We start from the raw sequence: 19,162 nt of genomic DNA on the forward strand, positions 1-19,162 counted from the left end.
TGATTAAGGTCTAGCTTACAATGGTGCAGTAGGGCCACTTTCTTTGCATCTTAATTGTAAACTTTTAATGTGCTTACAATGCTTAACACTTATGCGTCTTAGGAAAGAATAGTTGAGCTTGTGACACACTAGAGTGCTCTCAGCTCTGGCATCACACAGAAGCTATGAAACATAATGGTAGTGAATGATATATTTTAGGATGGAGAACCTCAAAACATGCAGAAGTACCTGTGAGTTTCTGTGGGTATTCTCGGACCCAGTGAGTGTCCTAGTGACAAAAGTGTCACATGAGAGGTGACCAAAACCGCTGTTACCATTGCCCATGTCGTGCCATGACAACAGCCTATGGACAAGGCACAAGGAGAACAAGGACTGGTGGAGTTTTCAGCTATGGGTTCCAATGGGGCTTCGTGATGTCAGTGCTTAACTACTTCGACCACGCTGTTTTAGCAGTTACTGGTTTAGTGCCATGGGAAATTTACTTGCAAGACAAGGACAGCACCATGCTGGATGGAAAAAATCCCATCTTCTCACTAGCTGTAGGATGCTTAAGGTCCCTAAGCACTAGGTTTGCAAGCGAAATGCGATGCCTTTATGGCACCAAGTTTTCAGCTATTGCTTAGGCACTGGCTAGGAAAGCACCACCCGCCGTTTCTGCTCTTCCTGGGGTCAGTAGTGAGGCTGCAGGTTGCAGCGGTTGCACAGCTGGATCAGAGACTTGCTCAGAGTTAGGAATTTCAGAAAGGTGAAGGGTGAATGAAGATAAGCAGGGAAGGGTACCCAGGAGGAGAGAAACGGAAAAGCTGGGTAGTGGTACCAGGAGGACAGAAGTAATACATATTTTTTTCAGGCAGATCAAGAACATTTTCCTAAAATTCTGAAGTGCTGGGCTTGCGATTCCTTTCAAGGAAATGACCACTTGCAGCTGCACATTTCAGGACTGCCTTAAAGCTCGTGCCCTGGAACTTGTTGTTGCAGGTGGCATTTTACTAGCGATGTTTGTGATTATGAGAATATATGGACCTTAATTAGGATCAAGATAACGTGAAAGCAGAATTCCTGCTCTCCAGGAGACAAAAAGCTCTTTAGTAAATGGGAAGGACATAACACCACAGACAAGAAAAGCCTGGAAATAAGGTCACACCATGTAAGGCTGACCTCAGCTGGGAATGCAAGATGGCAGCAAGCCAACATGCACACTTGTGTCATAAGTATATAAGTCATCTTTAATGTGATGGACAAGGTAGCTGGAGTGCTATTGTTTGACTAATGCAAGAGGTATTACAGCTGCAACACATCAGAAAATTTCTTCAGCATAATCAAATATTTTCCTGCTGAATCTACCACCCACGCACTGTTGTAAAGCACTCCCAAAGACAATGAGCAACCACACGGTTAACCACATAGTAGCTGTGCATTCTGGGCACAGGGTACTTTTGAACTTGGCAGGGCAGTGTGATCCTTAGGGCTTCCCTTGTAGGAAACACACCAAGGCCACCCCTGCTGAGCAGCCTGGAAACTTTTCCATGTTCTCTTACAGTCCAGGTTATGTGCAATATCGTCTGCTTTGCCAATGGCTTACAACAGTCTCACATCTGAAAATAGGATTAACGGGATGCCAAAGCAGAGGAGACTGCTCACCCCAGTTTTCTTAAAGATGAATAAGTACTGTGCATGCACAGAAGATGGTTTTAAGAGGCTGAGTGAAGCACACAATTCTTTACACCTTTCAGACACTAGAGAGCATTGCCCCTCTCCCACCCTGACTGCTTCTCACCTTCTCTGCCTCCGCATTTACCCATCCTACCTTATGCTTCTATGTCCTTCCCCATCACTCATGCCTTCTCTGATCACAACACAGACCTACAATTATTATTGATAAGAAAATGTTGTACTCTGGAATGACTTCAGAAATATACATTTGATATAGAGCTGATGCCAGTGTGTTCCTGGGAAAGGGGAGAGGCTCAGCCCCGGTAAGCGGCATGAAGTTGCCAGCAGTCCTGATGCTGCCTGAACCGGATGCGAAGCATTGAGCAGCAAATCCGGCAGGGGTGAGCAGTGCTATTTTCCTTGCTTTGGGCTCTGGAAACCCCAGATAGAAACCTGCCGCCACCCCTCCAAACCAGCAGGAAGTAAGTAAACATAGTTATTTCACAGGGACTGTCATGTAGGAGATATCCAGGGCAGAAGTGATTTCACCCTACCTGCACCTGCCTCCAAAACACCCACAGTTTGTCCAGAGGTGCTCAGGGTTGCATGTAAGTGTCAGAACTCTGACATGATTGCATGTAAAGGTCTGTTTGTCCATTCTCCCAGACACGGCTTCTTCCTATTCAAAGTCTTCCAATCAGCTCATATACATAAAAGGTTTTGAAAGCTTCACACACGGTGATTTTGCAACCCAGACCAGCCTGGCGACATTTATTTCTTGAAATTCCAGCAGAACAACAGAGCTTCTCACTGACTCGCTGCAATGGTGCCTGTCCTGGGAAGGGGAAGGGCAGGAACACCCCTGTGCACAGCCAGGTATGGGTGATCTCCGCTGAACGGCCCTGAGGGGCCCACAGGGGTCACAGCACTTCACACAAACACTTACTGGCTTTTCTTTGGTAAGATCACACACATCAACCCCTCACCCGGGTCACAGGCAGAGATGGAGGAGTGTGTGTAAAGCACAGGGATATTTATCCAGCTAGGACTTGAACCAGTTCACTTCAAACGTGAGGGCCACAACATGGTTTGTGGAAGCCTTATTTCATGGTTGTTCGAACAGGCCAACATCAGAGCTGACCTGTGAGCCCAAGCAGAGTGCAGATGGACAGCCAACCTCAAGGGATGGAGCCCATCACTTTTTGCTGAGGTAGAAACCAATAAAAAGGGCAGCACAGTTCTGGTAAGGAAGAAATATCAGAAAGCCTGTGTTCGTATTTTTTGTGAAGTAAATAAAGCAGGCCATGGGCAGCCAGGCTGGTTCAGATGAAGCACAGAAGCTGCGCACAAGGGTGTTTTATGCTGTCTCCAGTCCTCCTACACTTTTTTCTCCCCTTGCCTGAAAACAGGACCCATGATCCCCTCAATCTGGGGATGTACAGACTCGCTTCTCCCTCAGTCCATCAGCTGCCAACAAGCCTCCCTCGTCCCTGGGAAGCAGAGCAGCCATTCCTGCAACCCCCTCCTGGCCAGTGGGGAGGATCAAGGCAGACAGGGGTGGGTGTCACACCATGCTCGCCCCATCTAGAGTCACAAGCACCATTGCCATGGCCCAGGAGTCCTCTGCAGTGCAGCAGAAGCTTCAGGAGGTGAGGACAAGGCATTTGGGCTGCTTACAATCTTAAAACAGCCAATTCCTCTTCCCTTGGCACACGTGGGCATGGGACAACATGGACTGAGCACCTGTCCTAGAGGGCTCGTGGTAGTGCAAAGGGCTGTGTGCCTGTGGGTAGTAACGCAGAGGCTGGAGAAACTGGGGAAGCATAGGTGTGGAGATAGCCAAACACTTGCCTTCTTGGATCTCGAGCCTTCTTCAAAGGCTGTGTCCCGTCCCTGCTCGCAGCGTGAACCCACGGCCGCAGACAGACCGCGCGGTGTGGAGCCCACCAGCCACTGCTGCCCTGTGTGCTGGGATCAACAGGGCAGGATGTTCAGGGAGGCACCGAATCTGTCCCATAGCACGGTGGGAATATTCAGCACAGCTGCATGCGGGTACACGTGAAATGAAGCACAGTAAATGTTCCTCTGAACTCATATTAAGATTCCTTCACTTATAGAATCAGAGAAAGCAAACCAGCAGTTGAGTGACAAGTTAGATGTGAAGTATGTAAACACTGGGGAAACACAAAGATACCAAATACAGAACAACTCTCATATGAGTCCCAGGTACTTGTCAACCTCTACATTGACAAATATTTTTCATACAGGTTGGTCTTTACAGACTGAAAAGAACAGGCCTAACAGGGATTTCAGGAAGTCTTGTTGTCCCTGCTGTGCCCCAAAGCAAGGCAAACATGATTTTTCACAGCTTTGCGTAACCTGCTTAGAGACCTCCAGTGTTACAGACTCCCAGGCAGCTCCCTATGCCCACACTTAGAGAGCTAGGAAGTTAGAGTTATCATCATTGCACCTGAAGTGTGTTACTGTGTCTTCTAATGATGACGGGAACTGCAAACACTCTTCTCTGCAACAGCATTTCATGCACTTGAAGCCTACTTTCATGTCCCCATCCACGTCTTTGCTTTCTTAAGGCAAACAGCCCTGATCTCTTAATATTTGCCCACAGGCCATGTTTTCCACATCTCCCATCGTTCTTGGTACTCTATTCTGGGCTTTATCCAACTGGCTCACATCTTTCCTGAAGTGTAGAGCCCAAACAAGATAAAATATTCCAGCTGAGGCTTTATAATTTCCTTGTAAAGTTGCAGGCTTACTTCATGCCTCCCAGAGAACTTTCCTATTTATACAATGGAAAATGATGGCTGTTTTTGTACTAGCACAACACTGCTGGCTCACACGCAGTTTTAGATCTTCCAGAGCCCCTACATCTTTGAGTGTAAACTGCTCCACTGCCTGTCTTTGTCACTTAATTATTTCTGACGAAATCTCCGGTCTGAAGTGTATCTTTACTGAACAGCATCCCACTCTTCCAGCGTGTGTCCTCAGCTGCAGGATGATTGTGAGTTCTGAGCCTGTTCTGTGCAGAACACCATGTTCTCTCCCAGCTTCAGTTGAAGTTAACATTTGAATAAGTACACTTAATATCAACATGCCATTCATTACTGCAATAACTGACCGGAATGGAGCCTCAGGCAGATCCCCGCAGGATTTCCTTTGCTGCAAGCTTCCCTTTGGTGAGGTATCATCGATTACCATGCTCTGAGTAGGATCTGTTTTGCACCATCTTCTTGTAATTTAACTATGGTCCCCTTTCCCTTAAGGTTGTTTTACTGGTTTTGCTGCTTTTAAGGGCTGTCATCCTGTAAATGAGCTGCCTTTCCTTCACGTGGGGTCCATGCTGACAGACCCGCTCTACCTGGAGGCTGTATAAATGTTTAGCCACAATCCTACCACATGAGATGGTATGTACCTCCTCCCATCACTGCTTATCAATGATGAAAAACTGCCGTGAACCTGTCAAGAAAACCTGCTCCTGCTAGCACCCATCTTTGGAAAGGCAGCGGGTGCTGGCGCGGCCCTGGAGCGGGGCGAGGGGATGCTCTGTCCGGCTCTGACCTGTCCCAGGGCCCACACACAGCCCTGAGCTCGGTGAACACCACACCCTGCTCTGGATGTGCCTCCAGGGCTGCTGGCTGGACATGCAGGACAACTGGAGTGCTGCAAGGGAAGGACGTGCCACTCAGAGGATGTCCAAATGCAACATGTAACAGAACAGACAGTGAACACAATGCCTGGAGCTTCGACATATGCTTAGCATACAGCTGAGATAAATGACTGTCTTCTACCTCATGCATGAGAGACGTATGATGAAAGGGACAACCGAACGCGAGGATGCATCATAGCAGTGCCTGAGGGATGTGTTACATGTATGAGAAGAAAGCAACAACATGGATTTGTGGGCTCCAGGAGACCTTGCAGAGCGCTGTTCAACCCAAAGTGCAGTGCTACATTTGCTACCGAAAACAGCAGCCCTGAAGGGAAAACCACAACGCAGCACTCCAGCAATGAGCTGAGTTCAGCGACGGGCCAAGCCTGGGTACCTGCGGACTCTGCAAAAGGTGGGATCAGAGACAGTGTCTGCAGCAGTCTGCACCCTCGCATGGAAGCAGCTGAACAGGGTCCCCAGCGTGCACACAGCACATGGGTACAGCAGAGCCCGAAGGGACTGTGAGCAGGGACCCAGATGAGAGAGCTGAGGACACTTCGGGATGCTCTGTGTCATAGAGGGGAGCCCTTCTTTCCTTCCACTCACTTTCTGGCTATTTTTGCCCCAGATCACGACCTGTGACAGAGAACTAGCATCTCCCACTCTGTCCACTGAACAGCTCTGTGCATCTTCTAGGTATTATTAGTTTCTCCACTCAAATTTCTGCATGCTTGAGTAGAAGCAGACAGACTCTTTCCTCTACTTCAGCTGCACTGTCTGGCTCAGCCTCAATGGGTAGAAGAAGCACAGGGCAAATAATACAGAAGAGCTTTGATAGGAGGGATATTCTAAGTTATTTAAAATAAGAGAAAAAAACCCCAAACTGCACAAGAACAGTCTCCACAGCAGCCAGAGGGACCTGCTGTAAGCTAGATCAACAACCAGCCATATTTATTCTTTCTGTAACCATTTGTTCTCTAGGCAAGCAGAGCTCAGACCATGCTTGAGGTATATAAATCCCTTTTTGGATTCAAATATTTCAAGAAAGAAGCTACATAAAAAGAAGCGAAATAAAGTACAAGCAACTATAACAAAGCTGAAGCTGTACAGTGCCTTTAGACAATTTGGTGCTTCATCAGCTGGGGAAGACACATTTGACCTGGCACAGTTATTCTGATCCACATCCAGATTCTGCACGTGGAAATGGAAGAAAACTTTGCAGAGCCCCTCAGAGGAGCCTGGGAGAGAACCTACGTTTGGTCAATGACAAATAGCAACCACAAAGCCTTTCCAGGACCATTTCATGTTTTTTCCTGTGGAATAGGAATCTTCATATCATAGATCCTGATAACAGGAGACACGAGATATACACAGGGACACACCTAAACTGCTCCGAAGTCAGAACCTCCTTCCACTTTGGGACTGAAAACAGAAGTCCGCTCCAAACAGAAGGCTCCAAATGGAGAAGAAAAAAAAGCAACTTAGAGTAAAAATAACCAGAAAGTCCTTTCTTATTCCCTTATGGCTCTGAAGTGCATACCTTGTGCCTTGTTGCATCTGTTAAGGACAGCCCTCCATGAGAAGGGCTGCATCACAGTGCACACTCAGTCCCCAGCCCTGGGAAGCACCTTAGCTTGGGGAAGGCACCTTCCCAAGCTCTTTGAAGGGGGTTCAGGCCTATTTAATCTTTCTGATTTTACATACTGGGGAGGAAAGGGAAAGAACATAACTGAGGCTGCAGAAGTGAAGCACTGAAAAGAAGCAAAAAGCAAAGGGAGCTCACGGTGGCAGTTGTAAATCCAGGGAACAGACAACCTTGGCACAAATTGACTGAAGATGGTGCAGAGCATCTAGCCTTGGAGGCTTTTAGGAACATATATTGCTCAAGCTACTCAGATGGAGAGTGCAGCCCGGGACAGTGAGTAGATTTTTCTGCAGTTTTGGTGAGATCAGGCAGACATGAAAGGTTTCCCACAGAGCCGTGAGCAGCAGTGTTTTCCTTCCTCCGCTGGTCTCCTGGGGAGCAGTTACAGGTCATCCCCACTGTTTCCCAGCTGTGAGCATGGCATGCATCATCTAGCGATATCGCGATCTCACAGCACTTAATCCTTGTCCAGGAGACAGTTTGGCAATTTTTCTTCATTAAAATAAGGACTGCTTCGCTCCTTGGAGATGCAAATATTTCTTGCTCAGATGGGTGGGACTTACTCTGACTGGTTAACACTTTGTTGCCTCAAGAAATTCCATTTTCTTCGCTCTAGTGACTCACTGGCATGTTCAACTACGAAATGTTTCTCACACAGAAACTTGTATTTTGCAATAGTCTGGACATTAGCAAGTATACTTGTTGCACCCATCTATATGGGATTATTACACATGGAACATTGCTGGCACTTGGCTGGGACCAGACACAACAGCAGTTGGGTGGATAATCTCTAACACCTTTCTCTCAGCGCAGCCACGAAGATGCTGAAGAGAGTGGAGCATCTCCCGTGTGAGGGAAGGCTGAGAGAACTGGGGCTCTGGAGCTCTTCTCAGTGACAATCAGTGATAGGACAAGGGGTAATGGGTTCAAACTGGAACACAAAAGGTTCCACTTAAATATGAGAAGAAACTTCTTCATGCTGAGGGTGGCAGAGCCTGGCCCAGGCTGCCCAGGGGGGTTGTGGAGTCTCCTTCTCTGCAGACATTCCAACCCGCCTGGACACCTTCCTGTGTAACCTCATCTGGGTGTTCCTGCTCCATGGGGGATTGCACTGGATGAGCTTTCCAGGTCCCTTCCAACCCCTGACATTCTGTGATTCTGTGATTCAGACAGACATCCAGATTTTGCTGGGCTGCATGGACACATCCTGGAGCTGTTACTTCCCATGCTATGCTATATCCTACAAGAACCTACATTTCATCAACCCTGCTGAAGCTCGACCTCTGTCTACCAAGGAGCAGTTATTATGGTTTGTCAGGATGTGCTCATGCCCCTTCTGGGAGGCAATATTGCCATCAGTAACCAAAGCAATATGCCCTGACCCTTCATAGTCTCCTGCTACATGTGTGGAACATGAGAAAAATAATCATTTTAGACCATCTCAGCTGTGGAATCAGAGGGGAAAGACCACAGGAAAGCACAGGGTCTACAGTATTTCCTGATGGATTAGCAAAGTCCTTTCTCTTTCAGCTGATACCAGATGTACATTCGAGCAGTGGCTGTCAGCCCTACAGTGGTTTTACAGCAAGTCAAATGCAGTCACTGTGTGAGTCACTGTGTGAAAGCTGATGAACACCCAGACTTCCCCGTGGTACAAAAAAAAACACAGAGAGAATTTGTGAAGAGTGTGGAGGAGGTCTTGAAACAGTTTCTGATCATCCACCTTACAAAAGAGATGACGGGTCCTTGGGAGATCTGAGAAATGGTTATGACCTAACAGACCAAGAGTTTTACTGCTGGTGAGTAATGGTGACCAGAAGTCCTTTAACTACATGGATCAGCCTGAAGGCCAACGAGCTAGCTTCCACTGACTTGTGAATTACCATGTTTGTGCACAGCGATATCCCTTCCAAATGCTCCAGCATTCTTTCATCATCTGGTGACAGCTGTGATGGAGAGCAACCTAGGAGTACATCTACACAAACAGGACCTTGATGGAAAAGAGACCTAGCTCCTGAAACAATGGTGATACGGAAGCAAAGCAGGAAGGAGGTCCATGAAACCCTGTGACAGAGATGTATGTTGGCACTATGTCCCCCTTACAAACACTGCCAATGTTTATCTTGATACTCCCAACAGCAGTTGTAGCAATGACAGGACAAATAAGCAGTTAAGACAAGTCAGCAGGTGCAGTCAGCGAGCTGTCCAGTCCATGAGACCTGCGATAAAGATCACCCGCGCCAGCGCAGCTCTGCCATGGGAGAGGTGGGGACTGCAGATTTACAGTGTATTGGTCTTGACTCGGATTAAAGCCAAAGAATGCTTCCTGAGTGTCAGGTGCAATCCCACTGTTGGATGGCAAGCCTTGCATGCCAAATGTGCCTTTACAGTGACTGCATGGCTCAGCTGGTGCAACTTCGGAGCTCAGTCAAGGAAGAAAGTGCATATCCAACATGAGACTGGCCAATCTGTCTATGGGTAGTCCTGAACTACCAGTTTTGCAGGGACAAAGTTCAGAGCCCAATTAGTCAGATTAAATTAAAGCAATGTCCAGACAGCTGCTCACGCTAGGGCTGGATAAGGCTTGATCACCCACTTCAACAGAAAGGCCCAGAGGTTGCATCCCACTTCCGCTTTGTCTGAGACCTAGATGACACCATAGGTGACACTTCTTTGGCACATAATCCACTTTGAGGCATTTGGGATGTGAATCTGATAGTGCAATATAGCCCAACTAGAGCAAAAATACTCCCAGGCAATATCATCAGACCAATAAACTAGCAAAAAGTAGTACCTACACAGCTAGAATACTTTCAGGCAGCAGCATATTACAACTGATCAGGCTGAGAGAAACTGAGCTTGCCAGGAACACGAGCTAAACTGGTGGAATGGAGGGGCCAGATTGTCCCTGTACCTGCTGCAGGAGAATCCTCTTGTCTCACAAAAGGCTACAGATTTCATGGGAGGTGTGGGAGGCTCAGAAACACATGATTCTTGAGTCCAGCACAAGAAACAAGAGCAAACACAACTTCAAAGCCAGCTTGGCTTAGGACTGCTCTGGTGAGGAGCTTTCTCATCTGAACAGAACTTGAGTAAGTGCTCCCTAAATCAAGGACCAGAACACAGAAATCCCACTTACCCTGTTACCCACTTCTCTGTTATTCTGAGAACCATACTCTTTGCTGCATTGCAATCCCATTGCAGTAGCTGAGAGCACAACCACAGGTGGCTTTGACATTCTCTTGAGAAGGACAGGTTGGAAGTGACCTCTGGAAGTCTCTAAGCCAGCTACTCACTCTGAGCGGGACCACTGCTCACAACAGATCGGCTCGGCCACAACTTTATCTGGCCAGGTCTGAGAGCTCCCAAGAATGGAGATTCCACCACCTCCGTGGTCAGCCTGTGCCAGGGCTATCCTGCCTTCCTCGAGAGAATTCCTTCCTAGAGAAAAAACATCCTGATTTCTGACTTGGACTTACCAAGCAGGATGTGGCTATTGGTCCTTGTTATATTGTCTGTAAGTTTTGTGAGGAAAGTAAAAAGCTGCCTGAAATGATGGAAAAACTGAGCCCAGGCCATTTACCTTTCTGGGGTGGGTTCCTGGGATAAGAGTTTTTATCACACAAAAACCAGGTTCTTACTGTTTTTATCTGACTTCAACCCAGCGCATGTGACTAAGAGTCTATTGCCATGATGGCGCGGGACTGAGTTCAATCCCCTTCTCATCCACCTGTGAGTTGCAGTGGGGAGAGGGTACATGTAACTCCTACTGATATCCCCAGCCATGCACGGGGTGCTGCCCATGAGCCAGTGGTCATTCTTGATGGCTTTGGTCTGCAGTGAACAAGGTGAACTCCTGCTGCCCTCTCCTTCCTTGTCATTCTGTCATTCTTTCTGCTAAAGAAATCTGGTTTTGCTGGTCCTGAGTCCCTGTTTTGCAATGTTGTTGTGAGCTCATGATGAGAAAAGCAGGTAGACACAGAGCCTTAGGTAAGCGGAGGTGGTACAAGTTTTACAGGTCCTGAGCAGCTGATAAGATTGTGAGTTAAGTCTGCTTCTCTGCTAGCGCGGCAGGGAATAAAACACACAAATCCTGTCTTTGATGTTCCATTACATGTGGTTTTCTTCCCTTGTCTCCATGTGCAAGCTGAATCTGACTTGAGCAGCTTTTCAATCAACTACTTCTGTTCTCCCCTAACAGTGCTTTAGTGTTACCTGATTTTCTATCAAACTACTTCACATATATGTACATATGTAGCTATAAATATCTCCAGCTAAAGGGAAAGGAAATAACGAATGTGGTAAAAATCATATCCTTAACAGTGTTTTATATTCTAAAACATTAGTTGCAGGGGTGTTTCTACTTCACATTCTCTGTCTTTTGTAAAAGCTTTAGATGTTTTCTAATGGTCAGCATTAAAATGACAAAGGATCAGAGGAAACAATCTTCTTATAATTGTTTTCTTTCATATGAGGGCAGAGTCATATTAGTTCATGTGATTCTGGGCCTACTTTGTCATCAAAATCAACTTGAGAGATAATTTCCTGCAACAGATCTTTACTGCTAGGGTGACATTTACTGCAGCCCCCACCGCCACTTACCATTAGTGAAGGTGTTCACATAGTACCTTCGGCCCTGGGGAGACATATAGCTCTGCCAGCCGGGGGGAAGATGGCTGTTCAACGTATCTTCTCCTGTCTGAGGAGTTGCCTTTCTGGGTTTCTGCTGAGAAAAGAAAAAGATCCCAACCTATTAAGTCAATATCTAGATAATGTAAAGTCTAACCAGACACACATCTGGAAAGGGACCATGTGGTTTCGCATTCTAGAGATTGCAATACACCCAGAGACTTTCAGTCTGTTTCTCCTCTCATCTGTCCTGGCACCATCCAGAACATGAAGAAGCCTTCCCTTGAAGCACAGAACATCCTTTGGGAAAGAAATGAAACACTTCTATATTTATGTCCCGTAAGCACTTGGGCTGGTCCAAGAAAATGACTCTTGTTAAGCAGTAAAATGCAAAGCATAAAAAAAATCAAGTGTCTGAGAAAGAAAGGCATGCATCTGGTACCCATGTACTTCCTTGAGGATATAGCGGTGGGTCAAAGCACTGGTCATGGAGGTGCTACCCCGATTTAATTTACAGGGCACCCTCACCTTTAGACATTTTAAAGAAATAACACTTCAGAGCCATGTTGTCTACAGGAGTAGTGTGCTGAAATAAATGTATGAGTATGCTGATTAAATACTAATAATGCATGTAATCAGCAATGTTTGCATTACTGATCTAGATGTAATCTGGATCCATATCATCCAGAGAGAGGATCATTAGGATCCTGATTACTAGGAATGATCTAGATCATTATGAACAGCAAGAGATGAGTGCCATGCTGTCACCTGCTCCCTGAGAACACACAGAACTTCTATCAGGGTTCAAGTGCCACCTCAGCTGTACATCTCTTCACCGACTCAGTTGCAAACATCCGTGCAGGTTCAGGGTGTGAGGAAAAGAAAGAGGTGAAGCTGAAATGAAAGTAATTGTCTGCATTACATTGCACCACCTGGACTATTTCCCTCTTCCATGTATGGCTGGTGGTCCCCTGGTAGCAGCTGCTTGATGTGAGTCTGACAAAGAGCGCTTCATCCCAATGAAGGCAATGAACCCCAGCCAGTCCCTTCAACCAGGAACACTGAATAAGGCAAAGCTAGAGAGATAAGATACATGGCCAAACATTAGAGGTGGTGGATGCCCCACCCCTGGAGACATCCCAGGCCAGGCTGGACGGGGCTCTGAGCAACCTGAGCTGGTGAAGATGTCCCTGCTCATGGCAGGGGTTGGACTACATGAGTGTTGAAGGTCCCTTCCAACCCAAAGTATTCTGTGATTCTATGACTGCCAGTTGCCACCCTACAGGGCTGCAGATATGAACCCAACAGCCTCCTCCTGGCTCACATCCAGAGAGCTCCTCTTGGTCTTTCCACATGTCCTAAGGCAAACCACACATGCGATGTAGTCATTTTTTGTTTGTTTGTTTGCATTGCCTTCCAAAGAAGAAATACAAAAGAACAAGGAAGAAATGTGTGAAACTGAATTATTTATCCTGCGGAAGATAATGTCTATCCCAAAAATGCCTTCCAACACAGTAGGGGACAGGTCCAAAGTGACTGCACTAGGTTCACAAGAAGCCACATCCAGGGGATGGGCAGAGTTTCAGCACCTGGATGCATATGATGTTCAGACATTGACAGATGTATGAACAGTACCATTAGAAAAAACCTGTGATGTGTCCTCCTCCTACACATTCAACCTCTGTGTAAAACTTCAACTCTGTTCCAACCCAAAATAAAAGGGACATTTAATGGTTCTGGAGCCAAAAGTCTATCTTATGTTTCTTTTCATTTTCAGAAAACACTGGTTACAACGACTCTCAGGAGGAACTGAACTGGAGGAAGATCTTGCGATGTGCGCACTTGCACAGACAGGTCCCAGGCAAGGCAGCCATATGGACCCGAGGACAGGGCGAGATGGGTAACGTCTCACTGCTGCAGCACAGATGGAGCCTATGCTGGTTCAGATTTTGGCTCCTCTCCTTCAGCAGAAATACTGACTGGGAGACTCAGCTGGCCTAACATGAATTGAACAAACTAGCTTGGGAGATACGAAGGGACCCCACCAAGAGTATGACTCAGATCTCGTGCTCTGCCTGCCTATGGCTAGCAGGGTGGTATGCAGAATTCATCACTAGGATCTCTGCCATCTACTCCTATCATGTGTGTTTCTGCTCTCTAATGTTTAATCAAATCAATTTATAGTTCCGCTCACCCTGCTGTACATGTGAGAAAGCAGAAACTTTCACAGTTTATGTTACTATTTATTTTTTATTTTGCTTATCTCATCTTACAATGCAAGTGAAAACCCCTCTTACGCATTAGCCCGCCCAAAGACACATGTTCTCATTATTGTTAGTGTTGTTCTGTTGCCTAGAAATGCACTAAATTAAATTCTTGTCTGTTAGTGAGGCTAACACAACCATGCCTGTGCTGTGATCACAGGGGCAGAGCCCCTCCATACATACCACTGAAACACCTCTCTGTTTCATATAGCTCTCTGTGAAAACTCTGAATCCTACTAATTAAAACATTAAACCTCATGAATATGACAGAAAAATTAAGTTATCTGAGTTGTTCTCCAACATAATATGGCTGTTCATGGCAATGCCACTTCTAACACAGCTCCAACAACCATGTACGTTTTTCCAGTTCTTTACAGCCTCGTACTGACACCACCAGAAACTTGCTTACACAGTCCTGCCATGCAGTGTGGCCTTAATGTCCAGCATCATCCTTTTGACTGAAAGTAACTCACTGCAGGCTTTCTAGTCATGATGTCCCTGGAAGCATCTCATTGCTTGTGCAGGTGATCACAGAATTCCAAACTGATTGGGGCTGAAGGGACCTCTGCAGATCCCCCGGTCCAACCCCTGCTCACGCAGGGTCACAGAGCAGATCACACAGCTGGGTCCAGGGGCTTTGAAAGTCTCGGAGAAGGAGACTCCACACCCGCTCTGGGCAGCCTGGGCCAGGCTCTGGCACCTCCCAGCAAACAAGGTTCTGTTCCTGTTCAGATGGAGCCTCCTGTGTTTCAGTCTGTGCCCGTTGCCCCTCACCCTGGCGTTGGGCACCACTGAACAGAGTCTGGTCCATCCTCTAACACCCACCCTGAGATATTGATCCCGTTGATCAGATCCCTCTCAGCTTCTCCAGCTCAACAGCCCCAGCTCTCTCAGCCTTTCCCCAGATGAAAGATTTTCAACATTGATCCTGTAGATTCACTGCACAGATCTGTGGCCATGAAGATAACAAAGTTCCACCAGACCATGTATGCTGTGCATGATCCCCATAAAGGGGAATCCAGGATAATCCAAGCCTGGGTTCTGTTCCGGACTCTAGAAGGTACAGAATTTCACACATTTTTACTACATGCTCACCATTTCTGTCTTTAATATCTTCTTTCCCTTCTGGAACTGAAGTCCTATCCATTCCTGCTACCCCGCTTTTTTAATATGGTCCTATAGTGATCCCATGCACCAAATAGGTCAAGACTAGGTTCAGCTCACTTCAGGCACTCATGGTATTACTTAATTTCACAGTCAGCACCTGCACCCTGCAAGAACAGACACCGCTGGTTTGCTTAAAGGAAGCTCTGCAATTGTCCCAACATCCTTTGAGTTACTCTTTCAGTGTTGCTTCAGGTCTCCCTGATGGACTGCAGGAATAGCACACATCTTTTACAGATAGGTGCCATGGCTGTATTCTTAAACAAAGGCTATGCCAAGACACAGATGTGGACAGTATAGAGTGGACACCAGCAAATGTTGCATGGAAATAATATAAAGTCCAAAATCAAGCCAATGTTTTAGCTATAGTCTCTGCCAAAATGCCTATCACTTCAAAAAAAAGCACATAAGAATCATGTTTTGTAGTTGCTAATTTTTGAGTTACTGATATTTCCACCTCCACTTCTGATTTTGCCGATAAAGAAGTGTTGCGAGCACAGTAGTTCCTATCAATGATGGTCAAGAGGACTGAATATAAGGGAAATCCCAGCACTGCCGAAGGCAGAAGTTCTTGTAAACAATAGGGCAATTGTTTGCTTGGATGTGCATGGAGTCCGGATGTGGGGATCTCTTCCTTTTGTTTTAGAGAGGAATGCGATCCTAAACAGCAGCTCACTCTTGGGAAGGACTTTATCCCCCGCCATGGGGACTGCAGAGGAAGATCCTCTGGGTGCTGGGGCAGCTCCTGTGTTGGAGCCCCTAGCGGGTCTCAGTGCAATCCCCTCCCACGCGCACTTGAGCTCCCACTCCTGCAGCAGCTCTGCTCCAAACTGATACCCTGTGCAGGAAAGAGGAACTGAAAGTGTCACAGGGGAGGAATCAAAGAAGAAGCAAAACTTGGCTTCATCCTCTACTCCTCACCACCCTGCATTCACTGAAGCAAAGACACCAGGAGGCTCTGGAATAGATGGTGTGGGGCAGTAGCATATGGGTTGGGATCTATAATGCATCACAGATTAAGTACCTCATTGTTTTGGTGCACTCAGCAGCACATCCTTTCAGGAATGACGGTGCCATGGAGGCCACAGAGGCAGCATGTTGTCCCTTCTCTGCCAACGCAGGAGATCTGATGAGTAACAGGAGAGACTTTCTCACTCTTTTTTTCCTGGCAGACACAACCCTGTCCTAGCCAGACCCTCTGCAGTCTCTTCTTTTAGCATCGGCATGGTTAAACTGGAACCATGTTTGTACACCTGACACATCAGACGAACAGTGAGCCACTTCTGCTTGCACATCCTTAGTTCCAAGACTTTGATCTCTTGTTCCTATTTTCAGGAGAATTACTGCCAGGATAGTTTATGAGAATGGTATATCACAACAGAGGACTGTGTACACAGAGAGGAGCTTTCAATATCAGCAGAGTTTTACAAACCTGCAGAACTAGAACAGCAGACAGCAACTGGAAGGTGAAATCAGAGACACTGAAAAGAACCTGCCAATCATGAGGATAAGTATCGACTGGAATGGCTTACCAGGGGACTGTGCACTTCCTGTAGTTCCTCCATCAAGATTAAGTGCCTCCTTTTAGCAGATCTGCTCTATTGTAACCAGAGAACAAGACGGGACGCTGAAAGCGCTGAGCCGGCAGTGCAGCAGCTCAGGCTGGCTGGGCCGGCAAGCCCTGCTGCCTTCCAAACCTTACACCTCCCGCAGCGCCTCTCAGCTGAGAGACACGCTCAGGCCACTCCCTTCACTGTCACTTCTGGTAGTGTCACCATGGTGGACAGGCAGATCTGGACCTGAAAGGATGTCTGCAACACACCACTGCGGAAGCAGGAAATCCGAACAATGTGGGCAGAGCAGAGAACGTGTGAGCCCAGTGAAATCCGCCTGCATCTGTAAAAGGGATCAAAGGATCTCTCAAAACATTCAAAACTAAGAACTCAAGCACTCCCCTCCTACAAGATTTCCTAGGATCAGAAGTCCACATGAGAGGGGTACATGAAGGAGCAGACACGAGCCAGCCACCCAACAGACCCCACTCTCCGTGACAAGCATGGTTTTCATTTGCTGTCTGCAGAAAAACAGGGACAGGATTCTCCTGATATATGCACAGCAGAACAGAACCAGAAATGAGCAGCAAATGCAAAAGGCATCTCAAAGCAGAGAGGGCACTGGAGCTCTTCAGGACCAAACCATGGGTCGGAGAACTAGCAAAGGCAAGTATAAGAAATAAGAGCAGATCTATGGGGTTCACCCACCTAGTTCAGGACACCAGCACTGACAAGAGGCTGAAGGATGTGCTTTTTAGAGCAGAGCACATGAACTTTGCTGTTACCTGTGGCCCATTCTCCCTGCATCCACAGGCACTGGGTTACAGATGTCAGGGAGTGAAGGACAACCAGTGTGGGCAGGACAGCCACCCCACAGCATCACAACCTACCCAGAGGCTACGCTCTAGACCAGGGAACAGTGTTTCACCTGTGCACTGTTAAGCACAGATGGTCTAGAATCAAGTCTGAAGGGAATGACGATGGGGTCAGACATCCTGGCCACTCCATGCAAAGAAGAGCACCAGCTGTGGCCTACGTGTTGAACCCCTGGCTCTCGCTGTCCAGCTGAACCGGTCCAGAACAGGGCAGCACGTCCAGCACTGGGGCTGCCTCTCCCACTCCGCCTCTTCTGATGTTCCGACTATTCTGTTTTTCTTTCCTTTCTCGCTCTTCTTGGTCAAGTTAGTGGCAGCCCAACTCATCCTGTTCCTTTGGAAAATCACCTGGAAATGTGATCCCCTCCCAATGGTGGGGAAACAAAAATAAAGATGAAAGGGGTTTTACACAGCAAAGTGAGGCAACAGAGAGTGAAGGGCCCGAAGACATCAGTCCATCCCATGTTGTCTGACCCCCTGAGGCAAGTTCTGCCTTGCTCAATAGGGGAAAATCACTTCCCATTTTCAAACTGCCGGAAATCCCCATTTCCCTTCAAAGAGGGATCCTAGGGAGGAAACATCTGTGCACTTAAAAGCCTGAGGTCCCTGAAGATGTGTTAGCTCACATTGCACTCCAGCACTGCAGCACAGGGGCTCTCCTGAACATACAGCCCATGGTAAAGGAAAACAATCCCAAATCCACAAATGCAGGCCCTGAGCAACCTGATCTAGCTCTGAACAGGAAGTTGGACCAGAGACCTCCAAAAGTCCCTGGCAATTTAAATTCTTCTATGATTTTATGTTCCTGTTTCAACAGAGCATGCAGCCTTGGAGCAATGGGAGAGGATGCCTCTAGCTGTGGGAAACGTTTGAATTAAATGCAGCGTCAGAATGCTTACCTGCTGTTGCCACTTGCTCAGAGTCACACTGCACAAAGAAAAACTACAGAGTCCAGCTAAGCATCTCCCCTGCAGTGTCCTGCAGGAACACCCAGATGAGGTTACACAGGAAGGTGTCCAGGCGGGTTGGAATGTCTGCACAGAAGGAGACTCCACAACCCCCTGGGCAGCCTGGGCCAGGCTCTGCCACCCTCACTGGGAACAAGTTTCTTCTCATCTTCCAGTGGAACCTCCTGTGTTCCAGTTTGCACCCATTACCCCTTGTCCTATCACTGGTTGTCACTGAGAAGAGCCTGGCTCCATCCTCCTGACACTCCCTCTTTCCATATTGATCCCCAGGAATGAGTCCCCCCTCAGTCTCCTCTTGTCCAGCTCCAGAGCCCCAGCTCCCTCAGCCTTTCCTCACACGGGAGATGCTCCACTCCCTTCAGCATCTTGGTGGCTGCACTGGACTCTCTCCAGCAGTTCCCTGTCCTGCTGGAACTGAGGGGCCACAACTGGACACAATATTCCAGGTGTGGTCTCCCCAGGGCAGAGCAGAGGGGCAGGAGAACCTCTCTGACCTACTGACCACCCCACTTCTAATACACCCCAATGCAAGGACACAGCAGGGAAAAACTTCTGAACCATGGACCCGCACCAGAACAGCCCTCTGTCCTATGGGGACAAGCTTGCCCTGACAATACTGAGCTTATGTTTCTACGTAACTGCAGTTTTCATAAATACGTAACTTGTCAAAGGTGTGTGTCAAACCAGGGGTACAAAGCAGAAATAAGGCAGACATGGTGCAGCCAAAGAAGTGGGCTCTGTGTT

General features: G+C 47.4%; 1 protein-coding gene across 6 annotated transcripts in view; it reads right to left on the reverse strand.

Moving 5' to 3' along the window:
- The window catches only part of GAS7 (growth arrest specific 7), a 177,693-nt gene that overhangs the window by 133,747 nt on the left and 24,784 nt on the right, over positions 1–19,162 (reverse strand). For 2 of the 6 annotated variants that reach the window (XM_065034448.1, XM_065034446.1), the window contains exon 2: positions 11,568–11,691. In XM_065034448.1, coding sequence (XP_064890520.1) covers positions 11,568–11,691 — 124 coding nt within the window. Of the gene's footprint in view, positions 1–11,567; positions 11,692–16,046; positions 16,149–16,554; positions 16,752–19,162 lie in introns of those variants that run through there. The other 4 variants (XM_065034451.1, XM_065034449.1, XM_065034450.1 and 1 more) reach the window with 4 other exon arrangements.

Source organism: Columba livia, chromosome 18, assembly GCF_036013475.1.
Source record: "Columba livia isolate bColLiv1 breed racing homer chromosome 18, bColLiv1.pat.W.v2, whole genome shotgun sequence".
In the NCBI taxonomy this organism is placed as follows: domain Eukaryota; kingdom Metazoa; phylum Chordata; class Aves; order Columbiformes; family Columbidae; genus Columba; species Columba livia.